Below are 18151 nucleotides of genomic sequence, written 5' to 3'. Positions count from 1 at the left end.
CTCTCCCTTTGCCTATAAGCTCAGGTACACTCATCGAAGCTAACGTCGTAACCGCCGCTGCTCTTGCAGCATCAACCTTACCCAAAAAGGCCGGTCTCGGTGGTCACTGCCGTTATTGTTATTACTACTGCCGCGGCCAGTTTGTTTTCAGCGTTCGGCAATGGAGAAAGAAAAAAAGAGGAAGAAATCTTTCTTTTCCTAGAGATCTGTTCTTGGCCGAAATTTTAATGGAAGTGGGAGAATAGTCGACACACGGTGGAGTGTGGCTTGCCTCGCAATGTGTGGTGCTCGATGCGCGCACTCAGTGCAATCAAAAAAGCGCCGAATTGTTGAATTTAACGGGTGGTGGCGCACTGATGTATTGCCAATCTACAGCTGTCTTCGAAATAGTCGAGATTAGTCGAGGTAGAACGGATACAGTTGGGGTCTTCAATGAAGTCGATTTTTCTGGCTCCTCAAATCTACTTCGCCGCCCAACGGACCTCCCTCAGCCTGGGTGCATGGTCCAATTCAGGTCGAAGCGGCAGAGGCCGGATTGATAAAGAGGATAGCGTACACCATTCGATACATCGCCGATTCTCTTCTACACAACGGCAGTACCAGGGGCATATGTATTCGTCGATATTGAGGGAATCTGCTAGTCTAATCTTTGCCCAGGTAGAAGGAGGAATCTAGCTAGACAGTATGCATTAAGTGCTTCCCTCTGCTCAGTATGACATCATCAAAACGCTGATTGTTTCTTAGACGCAGAAATATGGAACAAACGCAGCAACCAAAATCTGAGAAAAACGTAAGTCTCCTGTAATGCTCTCTAAGAAGCGAAACATCTAAGCTCGATTTCTGAGCTTCAGAAAAATGGAACAGCCGAACCAGAACTGAATAACAGTCGGCAACAATGAAATTTACACCATTCTCGTAGGGCATCCTCGTCCATGTACCTAATCGTTTGCCGCGTTTACGTAATACAAATAGTAAATGGTTCAAATTAATGACACAGCCGACCCTTTCGTAACTCTTTTTTTGTGGAAAGGAGACGGTGGAGGTGTCTTGTGTTCCCGCGGTCATAATCATTGTAAATGAATGAAAGCATCAGAGACGCTAAAGTCCTTTCCTAGCTAAAGCCCCGCTCGAATCGTCAAACGCGCCCCGGGGAAGCCTCATTTGCCAACACCGAAAAAGAAGCAGAGGAAACAGGCAGAATTAACAAAGCATTTCGGTTACGAATGCGTTACCCAATTACGGTAACTGGAGACCACAGTCAAGCCATGCTTTGATACATAGAGATCAAAGCAAAGGATTAATGAGTCTAATCAACAAATCACTCCCTCCTGCGCCCTAAAGTCGCAAGCCAACTGTTTCGCTGGCATCAAACAAGTGATGCGAAAATATGGAATCAAACGATATATAAAATCAGTCAAACGCGCACTCTCTTTCCCATATCTCCACTTTTACATTGGTAATGAGAGAACGACTCATGAAGGACAACTTAAAGTTATCCCAACTCATGGAGTCTCCGCCTTTACATTGGCACCCCCGTTGAATGTCTCCTCCATAACCTCACGGCAGCACAGAAGTAAAAGCACATTTTGGCCATTTGCCTCCGATCGTTTGGCCAGTCTACCACCTGGAGATCAAGTGGCTACCGGTCTCGCTCACTTCATCACAAACACTTTCGGTTTGTCTCGCTTATTTTCTATGATTATCTAAACAGCCTGCTTCTAGCGTCCATCTGGGTCAACTGGCAGCGATACATTATTCGGTTGACGTCACCGTTACCGCCAGCTAACTTGTATCCTTCCGTCATGACGATTTACGTACTATGCTCTCAACATAGAAAAAACGCGCCAGTTGAGTGGATATACGCTATAAACTTCTTACAAACATTCATATTGATTCCACTGGCCCAACGCCAAAAACACATTTTTTCTTCTTCTAAGTAGAATTGTTTTTTTCACCACCTCTATCGAAGGTAAGTTTGATAACGATGATCCGCAAACCGCAACGAGAATTGTAAGTAGTGCGGTGAAGCGTAAACCGTGTTCGGTATATTTTGAGCCGATGGTAGTTTGGCCAACTAAAAAGGAATCATTTGTTTGCTAGATAAGGCCTTAAGGGTGTCCGAGAGTCAATTGCAACTGAACACCGTAAGTCAATGCTAAAAAACGAACGCATCCCGAGTAGGTAAATAATGTTCGATATGTGTTAAACAGCACGATTAGTACGTTAGACATGGCTAGATCGTTCTCACGGAATTGGCCTTTTCTACTTAGTGGAAAATCGAAATATACTGCAAGAATAGAAGGGCAGAACTCGGATATTATCTTTCGTTTTTTTTACTCATAACAAAATAAATCACAAATATTTACTTAATGATTCAAAAGTTTGGCAAATAGGTATTTTAAAGGTTCATTCTATCACTACTTAAAATCGCGAAGAACAACTAGCCAATAATACGTATACCAGTGTGAGTTAATTCAGGCTTTTTTTTTTTTTTTGTTTACCTCATAAAATGTGCTGCGTGCCATTTTTTCAAAGTACGGGCGCAACTTATTCGCTGGTTACAGGTTTCGTCTGGTCACTTTCACAAGATTTGAAACCGAAATTTTTCGGCTCTTTGGCGACCGAATCCAACCTTTAATCACCTAACGACGTTACCTACCTGCAACCTCGTTCCTGTGACCATATAGTATTTGGCCATAGCGTATTGCGGGACATCAAATTATTCTCCAAAAAATCCAAAGCACTGGTAAAAAAAAAAGCATCGATTTCGTAAGCTTCTGAAGACCGTCAAAAAAGTTAAGAAGGTATAGGCCAGAGTAACGGAACAAGGGATCAGCAGCACTGGTAGTAGCATACGCAAACGATGCAGCTATCAGCCACGTTGAGATGGAACATGCGCTGTTTATCGCGGCAAGAAGGTGAGTGACAGGGCCAGGCTGTAGGCCGTTGCTGCCGGACAGCCAACTGCTATTGCGACGAGTGCCAATAAGAGAATCTAGGCATCCAGTCTTTCAATATAGTAGTTGAAAGGCGACACGTGAATTCGAAGGTCATTCAAAGTCGCCGTAGCAGAGGGTCTGACAGATAGACAGCGATGGACGCCCTCGTTGTTTTTTTTTTAACTGCTAAGGAGAACGGAAGCGAAAGAAATATTAAGGGAAGGAAAAAGGAGAACGTATCTTCCGCAATTGGCCTAAACGGAGAACTAAAACTGCTCTACCGTAGACGATGAGGCGGCTTAGCTCCTTTTAACGACTAAACAGAATTTACGCGGCAGTTTCCTTAGCGAAATGGGTAGTATCGATAGGTGAAAATTGGGTGTGCTCGCAGGCTGGAAAACAGGCCACAAAGGATTCACTGGAGCATGAAAGGAAAAACGCGCGAATTTGTATCATCCAGCTCGGTATCATTGAGTGTCAGCTTTTCGATTACGAAAGCTAAGCTATAGGGACAAAGGGTAAAAGAGTCATTGGCGCCTTCCTTTAATGAAACATAGACGTTAGCCCAGGCTCATTGCAAATGTTGAAAACTTCTTATTATTGCAGTTAAAACCATGCAGTTACATGGGTGTATTACACGTACAATATAGTGTGAGTTCTACACCGGTAGACTTCTAAAGCACATCTCCCTTTCATTTTGGTAGAATACCAATGGCCCGCTAGAGGTAGAACAACGCCAACTTACCATTTACCCAGCGATACACAGTAAAATCTGGCCTATCATTATTTGGCGTACTCCTTCGCGTAATGGAACTGCATCAATAATTGCATCCGCCTGCTTCAAAGCAACTGCCAACAGACGTATGACATAGTAATGGTCAAGTTCGATTTACTCAAACGAGCGAGACCTTATTCTGTCCTGTTGTCAAGTCAATTTACCGCTGCGCCCGCCGCGGTCGGCTTCTGTTAGGTAAATAAGGCCTCTCGACAAGTAGGCAGGTTGTCCGACAAATGCTGTAGTTCTAACTGATACAAGCAGCTCCAGAAGGCACCTGCAGCACTTCTGGAAACGTGACAAGGCTCCATGAGAGTTTTGCGTTTACGCTTTGCTTTTGTTCTACGTTTTCCTCAATGTACGACGCTCTTCTTGTCGCCAACGGCGAATCGGGCAGAAAAGCCAATGGAATGGTCTGATCTAATTGACAAATGTCAGCTGTATTGTTATGGTTGTCGTCGTTGTTGTGGTTTTTATTGTTGTTGTTGGAAATCCACGATCGTCCTATTCGACTGCATAGTTTCAGCTACTGCTTCTTCGCCAACTTCCGGTACTCGTTCCCTGTGCTCTTACGACAACCGCTGCCTCGTTGCCGTCGCGCACCTGAAGCGCTGAGCTCCGCGACTTGCAACAGTAGCAGCTGCGGCAGCGCCAATACAACGTTAGCGGGTCCTGGATGTCAGAACCCGCGGCCCACGTCGCCAGCGTGAAAATGAAGCCCCGGAGAGTGCGCGCGTAAAGTGGCAGTCTCACCGTAACCCAAATCAGATTAGCAGCATGGTACGCAGGGAGCTGTTAAGAAGCCACCTCCTTAACACAAGAACCCTATAAGAACTGCTGTAGAAGTAGTAGCTGTCTGCTACAGCTGATGCTGCTGTTGCAACGGTAAATGCGTGTGTGCATGTGTGAAAATTTCGCCGAAAATTAGCAGAAAGACGGAAGGGATTCGTTTATAAAAGACACACGACGTGCCCAAACAAGCCATCTCGACAATACAGACAATACCAAACCACCCTGCTGCAAGCAGCCACCATTCTGCTGTCCCCTTATCATCTATATACTCTGCTAAAAGTAAGCAATCCGTTCCAACCAACATGAACTACGCCTCGAAGCCAATTTTCTGTACTAGAAGCGCTCTCGCCCTCCGCGCCCTCTAGTCGTTATTACTCTCGCGTTTCTGTCTCCATTCTGCTTATAGCTGTACTTCGAGGTAATTTCGGACCTTTTTTCTCATTTCGGTAGAAATTTAGAGTGGTCAGTTAGGGCGAACCGGCAACTATACAGATCGGAAATTATTGTCTAGATCACCAACCGGGCTGAAGTCTGCTAACTGACACGTAACTAACCCCCATTTGAGTAGCTGGACTACTTCGCCAATTGGAAAATCTCAAACTACTTGAACTCTGAGGATTGTAGACTGACAAAAGTCGAAAAGCCGAAGGGTTCTATATGCGAGTAGTCGGCGCCCGAGGCAGCGCCAGTCTCGGTGCTCTCGCAAGCTCCAATAGACCGTCCAAGCTATACGAAAAATTCACGAGCTGTACGAGTTGAAGCGTTTTACTACAATGGTTTCTTACTACGTGTGAGCACGATGAAGAGGATTTCTTTACAACCCTCGGTCTCGTCCTGGAGCAGCAAAGCACGTGCGTTCGTGAATGTCAAGCGTTGAGTGTCGGGCAGGGTGGTGTCATGCCAGCGAGACCCACCCGTCAGTGATAACCATCTGAGGACCTACGACAATTCTGTCCGAAAAACTGTCGCTGTGGGACTCGAACGAGCCAAGCATCGAGCGACAAGCTGGAGGAGGGCGTGGATAGTGGAGTTGTGCTGAGGTGAGGCACTCAAAAATCATTTGGATATAGTAGAGTCCTATAAGCCGCCCTCGTTGGATACTTTGTCGACTCTCTCCGCTTGCTTTCTTGCCGATTCCTTCTGGCCTAACGGTCCTGAGTGTCCCTTCGAGGGAGCCAAAAGATCTGACCGGCTTGATGGGTGGCGCAAAGAGATTTTTGACGAAGTAGCGAAGATGAACACTAACAGTCAGTCACTGTACGGTACTCACCAATGGCAGGGGCAGTGGACGAATGTGGTATTTCCACGGCAGCCTTCAGGCCTAGTTTATCAAGCAGCAGCTATTGCCAGTGGCTCCGTTACTTCAAATAGCAGCAGGTTTTCAGTTAAATGAACGCATCAGTTTATAGAAAAAAAATCTGTGCCGAAAAGCTTTATTGTGATCGTACAATAACGTTACAGTTAGAGCGGAAATTTATAGATGCGTATTTCCGCTCCGTAACGAGCGGATCCAAAATGACACTCAGTTTATATGCAGTACTCAGATTGATTATTCCCATTATTTACGCTCTTGATTGGTTTAAAAGTTCTGCCATAGCCAAATCCATGTTTAATTTTCGCGCGCTCATTGGGCTTTATCCGTCGACTATAACAACTGTCGACGTTATATTATATTCGTCTTATACGTACACCTTTTCTCGTGTAGCCTTTTAATCGGTCACAGACTCACACAAAAAATATATAGCCGGAAATGTTGCATCATCATTCAGCGATCCGATGGGCCATCGACATTAGTTACGGCCAGGCCTCTAGCGAAACCTTGCCTTTGCTACCGTTAACTGAACAAAGCAACGCTTGCTTTGCCTTAGCGTCAGCCGAGAGGGCTAAAGAGACCAACAACAGTTACAAGGACGTCGTATCAAACCGCAGTGGTCAAACAGCGATCCACGAGGATGATCGTTTTTGTTCCTTCTCTTTTCCCCGGTCTCGCCTGCTCTATCTCTGCCTGTGGTCTCCATCAGTTCCGCGTCGTCTGCCGCTTGCCGGATTACTGCTGATTCATTGACATCATTGGCAGCAGTGCCGTCTGTTCATGCCACCGAGAGTTCGCGCAGGGCATGAGTTGTCTTCTTTAGCTAGCCTTTCCGCTTTCGCAATTGCTACAACTGGACTGATAATCTCTGGCAGCGTTTAGTAGTCGTTACGAAACCTCAGAAGGAGCGTGGGCAGCTACCAGTTGTAATCGAGCGAATGAGCACTGAGACAACCAATAACCGTAGTAGTCGAAATAGAGAAAGAAGAAAAATAATCGCGATTATGGTCGATTGGCCGGTCGCATGAGCCTCATAATAGTCGCAGTAACCCCGGCGACGGTTCAGACGGTAGCGTTAACAGCGTCGACGCCATCGATAAGCCGATGACGGGGCAACGGCAAGGACAACAGTGACTTTTACTGCCGAAGATCGACATGCACAACGTCGCGCTTTGAAAACGGAGTTGGGGCAGAGTGTGGATTCGGGGAGCTGCGCGTAACCGAATCATCCCCAAAAATAAGAGGCGCTACAAAGCCATAAGCGACACCAATCGTATAGGCACTATGCAGGCCGGCCGACTAGCAGCCCCTGAGTCATTCGAAGCTCCGTCTTTTTGCCGAAGTGAAGAACCGTATGCGTTGCAACTTCGAGAGTAAATATCTCTCGAAATCCCTGCATATAAATACACACACGGCTGGATGCAAATGGCCAGACGACCACCGGTTGCTCTCAGCGCCTGCTGGTTAGCGTATTGTGTAGCGGACGTTACTGGTAAGTGTCGTATCGGTAGCAGCGGAAAAGGCCGCAGCAGCTAACGTCACACTCGATTTAGCACCGCGGTGCGAAATATGTTTGGGTGTAAACAGAATATAATATGCATTTAATTGTCATGCCATAGTCAGGTCGGATGATGCAGAAAACGTTAAGATGCCACATGACGATTTTTCGCATCTTATAAACGTAGCCAACGAAAATAGCAACCCGACTTGGTTCTTTCTATTCTGTTGCTTCTATTCTATAGCTGCAGCTCTGTATGTTACGTATGATTAAGGTACGTATTGTATGTACTATATGTTTTACAGGGAATGCAATAATTGATGAGCTGCGATCGCATAGTTTGACTAGTTAGATAATATATGTATGTACCTACCTAGAAAAAGTTATATACTGTATAATATAGCACGGCGATTTACTGGTGTCTGTTGCGTTTTCTGTCTGTGGTCAACCGTTTGCTTGTTTCCGGCAACTAAATACCTTCGAACCATCGTCTGTAGCCTTGAGATTACCGCATATTATAGCATATAATGATCGATTACGTACCTGGTGCAGTTTGCCAGCTTAATCCTCCTATGAACATTTTCCTGAAAAAATTAAATGATAGGTTAGTAAAGGTCGTATGAAGGAGTGAGCGTTCACTTACTCTCGCGTTTGAAGAGCTGCAGAATACCCAAAAATGAGACGATAAAAAACGTTTTACCACAAATAAGCGTCAGATCTAGCGGGTTCCTCGCGCATATAAAAGCTACAGTACTTGAAGTGTGTCCCAAACAAGTTCTGCTAGATTTTGACTATTTCGAAACGGGGACGTTACAAAGCTGGTGTTGAAAGGATGGAAAATGCATAGGTTTGGTGAAATAAAACCAAACACTGTAGTTTATAGATGTACTTAAAGGTACCCTCGAAGCCCAGCAATGGAGGCGTGACTGAGCTGTAAAAATAGTTGTGTAACGCCCAGCGTCGTAACGTATTAACGTTTACGTTGCGTCCAACCGAAAGAATCAATCATCTGTGCGTTTCACCATAGTCGGCCTAATTTCAAACTATGATACCAACAACTCGACAAAGGATCGCCAGGTTTCTCTACGCAGCAAAATTATATGGATTTTATTTTTCTTATATAGTTGTTTTTTTTTTTTTTTTTTTGATTCAGTTCAAATCAAAATATACGAACGCTAAGGCCGCATCCGTTTAAAAAGATTGAGATCAATCCAGGATCAAACGATGGTCTTATGTAACGTAACTAGTATATAGTGAAAATCATAGTATAAAACAAATAACAATAAAAGCAGCGTCAACACCAAGTTAGCTGTTAGAGATGCCTAACAAATATTCATTCGCAACTCTCAGCTGAATACATTGTGGACTTCAATGCAACGGGTAATAAAGAGTTTCGAATATATTCCCGCCGAACACTCGGGAAATTCGCTGTTGTACCTATTTGGAGCTAGCAAAGACCTCTAATCGTTTCTATGAGTATACATACATCCGCGGAGTTTGGTTCTGTACATTAAGCAATTTTTACGTTGTGCGTCAAGCCAGAGATTCGAAGCGTATCTCGAGAGAATATCTCGCCCCAGACCGCAGTAACGTACGTAATTATCGATCTGAAAGGTGATCGATAAAGGCATATATTGGATGGCCGAACTTTTTGCCGAACGAAGCCAGCTTGACAGCTTCAGAGTCACATATTTTAGTGCCATTTAAAAGCTGAGAGATAGATAAATATGCTGAAGTTGTCGTAAAACTTCGTTCGGACGCAAGATAGAACGCCTAGAATATGAACGATATTTCTGCAAAAATTGTTTACATTTTAGCATTTGATCATAATTAAGACACCAACGCTGTCTAAGGTTTTCAAAAAACACGGTCCAAAGATGGTTCCGCCGCTCTCGTTTTCAATAGAAAAATGCTTCTTGTAGCCTGTCTCTAATCAAAGTGTTTTAAACCATTTAGAGAACGCTGGCTAGCAAAAGAAAAACTTGACGAATTGACACAGAAAAATGTACGTGATCCTTTACGACACACCATAAAAATGCAATGAAAACAAGTTATTTTTAAAGCGGTTGATGAAAAGCGGGTTACATGGAGATCATAAAGTTAAGTATGAAAGAACAAAGGAAAATGTCTTCCAAAAGCGTGGCGAACCCCGAGTCGATGTCAGAGAAGGTGACCATATATGTCCGATGGACTCTGCATCTGCTTATGCATCTGCATGAGCTGCTGCCGCCGCCGCTGCTGCTGCTGCTGCTGCTGCTGTCGCCACCACCTGACAAAACCATTAATTTAAATTTTTACTCTCAAAAACTAATAAAATGACAACAAAAAATCCACCAGAGAAACTGGACAGAGTGGACGCCGTCTTTTACAATGACAGTGCGATCAAACCATCACCTTTTCGGTCTTTTTCCATAGAACTTGCGCAATGATATTAACTTGATTTCAATTGAAAGATGCCAGAATTACTTGTCAAAATTTTTCATGTAGAAATCACAGAAGTTTTATGGTGAAGGGATTACGCTGTTACCAGAAAAATGGCAAACGGGTGCTGATCAAAACTTGGCATGTTTAGGTTAATTGTTTTAATAGATAAATAAAGCGCTCCAATTCTGGCCTAAAAACCTGATATACTTTTTTAACTACCAAATATATAATGGGAATTGAAGGTAACAGCAGACTGGATAGAACAAGATTATCAATCTCAAGTTTCCTGTATATATATATATATATGTATAGTATGTGTGTGTATACCATCCGCTATACCTAAAAGGCTCTAGCATACTTGCAAAACAAATAGCATTGTTTATTGCTCCCAGTCGTCATAGGACTGGGATATCTCTTGATGTTTTTCAAATAGACCTGTACTCTATGCGTCCGACGTGAAATAAGATTAAAGGGCGTTTTTCGGTACAAACATTTAGCTTACACAGAAAAGGACCGCCGAGCGCAACTGCTGCGCATTTGTAGAATACTGGAAGCCAATCCAGATCGCGAACGACGAGCGAACGCCGTAGCAGAGATTGTCGATACCCTAGATGGCTCTGCTTATTGATTCGAATCAATGAAACAGTGACCCCAACAACGACGACCCAGACACAAAAGCAAGCAGACTTCTATTCGTGACGAAAAAACATTTTTGTAATTATTTTGTGAAGTTATTTTTGTAATATTAGTTGTTAAACCGTACTATAAATGGGATCTTTGCTCGTTCATATAAGAGCCACCTCAATGTTCACGTCCATAACTCTTTGGTTGGTTGCTGAAGGTTTCCCTGTACGTCTGTAGGTCTCAAAACGGGCAGTTTTGTGATATGTTAGCACACGTTAAGCGAAGGAAAACATATGGCTAAGACATCTTTATCTTATCTCCTTAGCTAAGAAACAAATCTTGTCGACAAATCAAATACAGTTAAAAATGCCTTACAGCTTGAGTATTTTCATTGTAACTGTCACAATACGATCCCTTAAACGTAATCCCAGATAGGTGCAAATTTGATCTCGTCGTATCTCCAAATAATTCTAGCCAAAACGACTTTTCAAAATGATATTTATTACCCAAATAAGCAAACCTAAAAAAAAAAAAAAACGTCTAATGTTCTTTGCATCTGTAACTCGAGAACATAATTATATATATATCTATAGTTATTAATCATTTCCCAACTCACTGCTCTATTTAGCCCATGTTACTTCTCGTTAACGTAAGAATACTAAAGTTAAATAATTACACTAACAGACACTTTTATAGTAGCGCGCCGCCCCTTGTCCCCAACTGTTCCTCTTTCGCTCTCTGGTGCCACGTTGACGGATACTATACTATAAGTGAACGTTTCAATTAGCGCTTTCATTCATCTAGCTGGCTGAAGGGTAACGCCTCTTTAGCAATGTATATATATATATATATATATATATATGTATATACGTTCCTACCATAGTGTGTAAGAACAGACGGAGCCCTCCTTAAGAAAAATATCTAAGCTGCTCTTCTCAGCCTTCTGTCATGGAATGCTTTGGAGTTTTCTTTGAACCTCTCTGCCCTCTCGCGTATAAAAAAAGAGCCGGCAGCTCTCTTGCAGTTTTGCTTAGTTCCTTTATGCCCAAGCCCACCCCGGGATTTCTGCAGGCAGACAACGATAATTGTCGGGAAAGCTCTCTTGGTTTGGAGGCCTCCTAGCTGAAGCGGGAGTCGGGCTGCTGCTCACCCACTCATTCGGACAGACAGGATACGTTCGTTCCTGCGAGATGTCAGGCGGAGTCAAACGGGACAACTGCTTGGGTTACGACCCCCCGATTTTCCCGCAAACTCAAGCTCTTGCGATGCCCCCGATCCGAACAGGACTCAGAGAACAGTGGCTACAATTGCTGCTGCTGGCATCCAAGAAGAAACGCGACGCTCGGTCTCTTCTTGGTCGACCGATTAGCTTTCTTCTACACCTATCCACAAGAAGCTCGTTTCATTTCACCTAAGTTCCCTGTGGTTCTCGATCCCTAGTCCGTTTGCTACCTCCATGGCTTCTTCTGGATTCTTGGCCTATTCGATTCATTTTAGAAATCTCATAGGACACCAGTCCTTAACAGCCGTAGCAGTATTTCACCCTTAAGGATCACTAGTAGCTCTCACTAGCTGATCACTAGTAGATCACAGATAGTAGCACAGTTAAATTGATCGATCTAGCTAAGAGCATAATTAAATAGTTATTGTTTCGTTGTATCTATAGGTACTATCGAACCCCACACACAACATCTTATGTCCAAACTTGAAACTTACCTAAAAACGTTTCGCCAAATTTTCTTTGTAAGATATCTAAAAATTTGCATTTACGAATCGACCGAGCAGAATCGAAATTTGAATGCAAAGGCCTACATTATTTTTCACACAAATAAACAGTTTTGTAATGCCTACTATTATAGGGCGGTGGTTACAATTTGTCCGTTTATTTTCACCAACTATTGCCAAGTATACCCTGTTGTTTCGTGTTATCATTTGGAATATGGACGTAAAATAATGAGACAACGACAAAACCTGCAGGGCTTCTCAAAACCTGTAATCTGCAAGCTTCTTTTCCAGTTGGAACGCTCTGCTTTCCGCAGACAGTTCCAGTATCGGGGGACTTTTTCCTCCCCAACATCGTCCATGACAATAACTTAATTTGCTTTTTTTTGCATTACCTGCAAAAACTGCGTACAATGCCACTAGGGACATTGCTAATTATAATAATTGTAGAAGATGTAGTATTAATTAACTACCGTAGTCGACCGGTGATAATGGAGAGTTTCTTTCTCGTTTTGCGTCGTGGCGACATTTTAATCCTATCATCTCGGAACCGTCATATCATCATCATCATCATCGGCCTCATGATGACCTGTTCCCTTTCCCTTCCTATCGGCCCCCTTGTGTTTCTGCCCAGTTGCTTCCATATCTCCCTCTCGCCCCTCCTTTTTCGTTGTACACACTCGACTCTTTCTTCTGTCGTTTTCTTTTTACCATTTTTGCCCCTCTCGAATGCGATTTTTCCCACCAAATTATCTTTTCTTTTCACCCGCCCCTCATTTCTTTTTATCGCGCTTACCTCCTTCTCGCCCTCCACCTAAGCCACTTTCCATCCGGCTCGGCTCGTTATATAACGATCTTATTCCATTCTAATTCTTACTTTTGGCGTTGTTATTACTAATGTACTCCCGAAGCCTCCTCCGCACCTCCCTAGACATTATCCGTATCGATCGTGTGAGCCAATCTCCGAACTTCCAGGTACACCCAGTTTTTTTTTAAATTACCCCCAACCATGTCACTGTTCTACTCTCGTCTTCTGGTTAATTCTGTTTCGTCAAACTATTTATTCCCGACAATCGCCGATTGGCGTTCTATGTAGGCAGTTGAAATAATCCGCACCTATTATAGGTAGCTATAACCACCCACTGGCTGTAAATATGTGACTCTATCTGTGCTTCTCCAGAAATAAATAACAAATGTATAGTTCATGTCTCTCATTTGTTCGTCGACGCATTACTACTCAGTCCTTGCATTTCTTTCGGAAGCTGGCGCGTATGAGAACGGTGGACGTAAGCCCAGAAGTACTGGAAGTAGTAAAGGTGTCCCGCGATTTGGGAGGCCGCCCCGTGGTTTGTCGGTGTCTGACGAATGTCTACTCCCGGCGCAAAGAGGACGAAGAGCAGCAGCAGCAACAGCAGCAGCAGCAGCAAGAGTCCCAACGAAAGAGGTCGGTATCGCGACACTCGTTTTTATACACACATTCTGCTCCTTTAGCAAGGTCGTCACAGCCGTTACTACCCTGATTACTTTAGGTGCTACTTTTTGGGCTAGAGTGAGACCCGAGGTATACTTTGATCTGGCAGCCTGAACGAGCAAAAAGCTTTTTATTCTTGAGTGTAGGAAACTGGCGAGGGCCGAGGCTTGAGGCCGGTGGCACTGGCCTGGTGGAATGGTACCAAGTTTTCCTTCGGATTCACAGGATCGCTTCTAGGTTAATGCTCGTAGGCTCGGGTACCTACTAGTCATGGCACTTAGTTCTGTTAGAGAAACACAGGTTTGCCGCTGCTGCATAAGCATAATTATCTTAAGTCGTCTACCTTTCTGTTTTGTTCTGAACTTCCAGTCCAGATTAACTCGTTAAAGAACATTTGGAGTAGGATAGTTACAGGTAACGATTCAGTCGCAGTTCGGTCACTAGGTATAGTAGTAATGAGTCTTAATCTTGATGGATGTGCTTCCGCCACTGAACGAAAATGCGGTCCAGATTGTGGCCTGTTTTATTACTCTATTGGTGCGCTCATTTAAATGAGCTATAATAGCTGTTAGTGTTTTCCCAAGATTATTCCGTCGTTTTCTAATACGTCTGAATGCAAACATTGCGTTCACCTTCATTAACCTCCCAGTCACGTCCATAGATTAGGATGTCATCTGGTTCAACTCCATTAGCGTACATTAAAGATCCGGTTAGATCCAAATCAGATCGTCACGATCAAAATGTGGTCAGAAAAAGCCGAAGGCGAAAACGGTTAGACGGATGAATCCGAACACTGAAGTGGACTGAAGTAAATAGAAAATTGAATTATTCAATTTACCCTGTCTGTCACACTGTTTAGATGCACGACACATCTGACGATGGCTTTACGACCCATCTAGAAGGTCATAAGTTTGTGCATGGTAAATAAGCGCGCCAGCATTGATTGATGTTAAAGTTCTAGGGCATTTCGTGAGTTTTTCATCGGAGCCATCAGCGCTGTCGCTTTCTCCTGTAACCCCTTGATTCCATCAGTTAACTGGAACCCAACTGATCTAGCAAAGCGGTTTTGCCTCGTATGGCACGCAGAGATTTCTTAAAAACAACTGAGAAATATTTTAGGGGTCTGCAAAGGCCTATCCATTTCACCGCGGATTTCACAGTTAGACAACGTTTCACCCCCTTTGATAACCCCCCACTCTTATAATTCGCTGTCACCCGCTGGTGTCGTAGTCTTCAACGGCTTCGGTCCAATCACCAGTTTTACTAGCGCGCTGCCGTCGATAATCTCGTGAGTGAGTACTACTGCAGATAGCTACAATGTTCAGATCGGCTGTGGACTCGCTACTGATTCGGTCCTTCTTTCGATCGTTCCTCACTGCTTGTGCAGCATTTGTTCCTGTTAGCTACTTCTGTTGCCGTCGTCGAGCTGCTTACTCAATCTGGGTTTATGGCGACAGCTGGTAGCATTACATAAACGGTGAGCGTTCATCAGCGTTGGTATGGTTCAAGACAGTTCTGTCGCGGCCGTCCACATCCATGGCGTATTATTTGATTTTATTGTTATGTTGCATTTTGGCTTGTATTTTTTTCCTGATTTTTTTCTACGCTCCCTTCTGTATTTGCCTTTTCGTTCGCTTCTCGTGCATAGAACCCTGACTGCTTTTTGGCACGTCGTCGTAGTGGCTTCATGGCTTCAAAGGTCCTGCTTCTTGCATGTGCGTTCCATTATCCACTTTATCAGTCTTCTTTACCTCTCTTTCTTAATCTCGGTAGCTTGCTTCCTCATTGACTGGGCTGTTTCCATTATTTCTTTTTCATTCCGCAGCTACTGGTAGCATCGCAATGACGATTCGGTGGACGACTACAGATTGTGTCCTTCCTCCAGTAATCACGGGAAATGGCAGCCAGTCCGAGTTGTGCCGCGTTTTGCCTACGTGCTGATGACTAGATGAACCGAGCCCATTCTGCCGGCCGAAACAGCATTCGATCGTTGTTGCTGTTGCTGTTATTATTGTTGTTATTAACATGTTAGGTACGTTAGTTCTCTCACTATTGGTTATCGTGGATTGTTTATCCATTGGCCTGTCATATCACTTAGGTCTTCTCGACGCTGGAAGATTAGGCTGTATGAGGCGACATTGTTATTAAGGGCCGTTTTGTCAGAGGAACGAGCGCACAATGAGAGCTAAAAGGGCAAACAAGGAAACAGAAGGACAATAATAACGGACTTGCTAGCTAACTGTTAGTTAACATCGATGCTCGTACATAGCGCACGGCAGCGAACGACAGCACGTTCGCAAGTCAAACCTGAGCACTTGGGTCTGATTGCGTCAATGGCTACACCCTTGAGGTCGTTATTCGATGTGTATACAGGTATATGTATTAGTAAATAGAGCGGCGCCACCTTTACGACCGGCATTCACTAAAGAACTAACCCTTGTCCATTTGGTTCATAACTTGGTTCTTATTCATTTGATTACTCTTGTCAGCACTACGGCCGTACCGGGGACCGTGCCGCGGCGGCCAGAGCCTATATAAGTAATAAATAATGGTGGAAATGGCAGCGGCGTTCGCGCCGTTTGTCGCGGACCGCACGCAGATCGTCATGTTGACCGCTCAGATGCTCGATAATCGCTAGTTTCTTGGTTTCCTAAAGTCCTCTGCTAAACTGACATCTGCAGACTTGACTACTGAAGCGGCTGGGCTCTTAGCTTCCACTGTCTATAATGGCTGAGTCGCTTTTGACGACTCGAAACCAACCAACAGACAGACGGCCCGGGCGACTCATGGATGGATGTACGCACACAAACATCGTCAGGCTAGACACAAAGACCCACACAAATGAATGCCGGAATAACCACATTCTATAAAACAATCATCTGATTGTCGACTCATACATACATATGTTTCTACGTATACATACAATTTATTTTGTTTCCGGCGCACCGCCATAACACCTCATTTAGACGTCCCAGTTATCGAATGTTACCGTTGATTTTGTTTTTTGTCTTTATTTGTTTATACGTAGTAATCATTAAGTAATAGTGCCTCTTCTTTGGCTCGGCGCTAGGTGCGTTACTGCTGTTACAGTCATCCGCTGGGCAAAGCAACAGCGCCGTTTCGCTGATCGAGGAGGAAGTACAAGGGGATAATAGCTGAATCTAAATAAAATATCAATCGAAATCAGCAGACGAACACTGGAACAATCTGTTGTTTCGTGCCGTAAGTTTGCTACTGTTATTAGCGGCCTATGCTTGGTCGGTGTGTCACCTCCGCCACTGGTATCACTACCGTTGAAACCTAACTCACTGCAGCAGGAGCCGCACGAATCAATCATCACCTATCCAGGACTTGGCAGCAAAACACAGCCTTGCCTGCGTCTGATGTCCAGCTCGATTGTTTTTTGACCCCACTGACGCGATTAAAGCGACAATTTAGGCTGCTATTGTCAGCTACGGCTGGTACAAGTGTTTCGCACAACTAACAGAAAACCCGGGGGCTAAAAGAATTGCGTTTGGAAAGAGTCATACGGAGTGTGAATCGAGTTGGGTTGGCCGGCTTCGAGACCTACTTTGAAGACCTGGTAGCAGGTCCACGAAACGATCAGTAAGCTGTAGCAGCAGTCATTCCCCTAACACTTGTCTGTCGTCTCGTGTTATTTCTTCAAAAGCGTTTCTTTCCGAATTCTCTGTATTTCTGACAGCGCTTGGAAGTTTGCTCCGACCCGCTAAGCAGCTACTGATTCCTTATCAGGTTATTGAGATTAGACTCCAGAACAATCGGCAACACTCCACAATTCCGATTATACTTCGGCCGGTCACTTCGAAACAGGGGAAATTTTATCGAGCAACTAACCCATATCCAGTTGTCCCTAAGCCTACTTCTTAGCTTCCTCTTAACAGCGGCAATATGTCGTCGGCAAATGCTGCTTCGTGCCGTGTACATATGCGTCGCAGATGTCCACCAGATGCATTACAATCATGAAATAGGGGAATGAAAACGTCCCGACCAAGGATGATTCTGCATTCGGACAGAACCTTCACTTGAAAGCTACGAATAGACAGTAGTAGAACGTGGCGGCTCTGAACATCTGTCAGGTCGGTCACTTTAACTCTGTTATTATGTGTCTAATAGTAACATATATGATCGCAATGCGAATAGGCGCACACAGGAAAACGCGCATATGTTTTTGTGTTCCTGCAGCCCACAGATAGTATCTATTGCAGCAAATCCATATGAATCTAAAAAATGATGGTTGTGTCCAATACCATTTATCAGGTTCTTAATGGTGAACAGTATAGGCGCTGCAATCGTCACGATACCGCGACGGCCATAAGAGGTCGGTTTATGTCGCACGTTGTTTCCATATACGAAATGTAGCAATAATATCTTATCTTAGCACACTTTTGAAATGAGGGAAAGCGCCAATGGGTCGTGTATGGTATAGAATATTGTCCTGCGTGTAACACTGGATATAATACAGGATGTTGAGACAGTCAATGTGCTTGTTATGTTTACGGTTGCGAAATAGATTGTCATTACTAAACGTCGAATAAATATATATATATATATATATATATATATATATATATAT

The 18151-nt window shown here is 44.0% G+C and overlaps 2 protein-coding genes and 1 long non-coding RNA gene across 11 annotated transcripts in view; 2 read left to right on the top strand and 1 right to left on the bottom strand.

The window, feature by feature from the left end:
- Positions 1–18151, top strand: part of LOC111253430 (uncharacterized) — a 440857-nt gene that overhangs the window by 265812 nt on the left and 156894 nt on the right. The gene's annotated exons all lie outside the window — the stretch shown is intronic.
- Positions 1–18151, bottom strand: part of LOC111253425 (RNA-binding protein Musashi homolog Rbp6-like) — a 317203-nt gene that overhangs the window by 240455 nt on the left and 58597 nt on the right. For both annotated transcript variants that reach the window (XM_086992763.1, XM_022812771.2), the window contains exon 2: positions 7860–7900. In XM_086992763.1, the coding sequence (XP_086848889.1) occupies positions 7860–7900 (41 nt within the window). The remainder of the gene's footprint in view (positions 1–7859; positions 7901–18151) is intronic.
- LOC147754998 (uncharacterized) lies at positions 6461–15523 on the top strand. Its single transcript, XR_015330149.1, has 3 exons — positions 6461–7310; positions 13349–13530; positions 15383–15523. It is a non-coding gene; the product is annotated as an uncharacterized LOC147754998 (long non-coding RNA).

This window comes from Varroa destructor, unplaced genomic scaffold (genome assembly GCF_002443255.2).
Source record: "Varroa destructor unplaced genomic scaffold, Vdes_3.0 BEIS01000006.1, whole genome shotgun sequence".
NCBI classification, from domain to species: domain Eukaryota; kingdom Metazoa; phylum Arthropoda; class Arachnida; order Mesostigmata; family Varroidae; genus Varroa; species Varroa destructor.
Note: the sequence above shows the minus strand (reverse complement) of the source record. Positions and strands in the feature narration are given on the sequence as shown.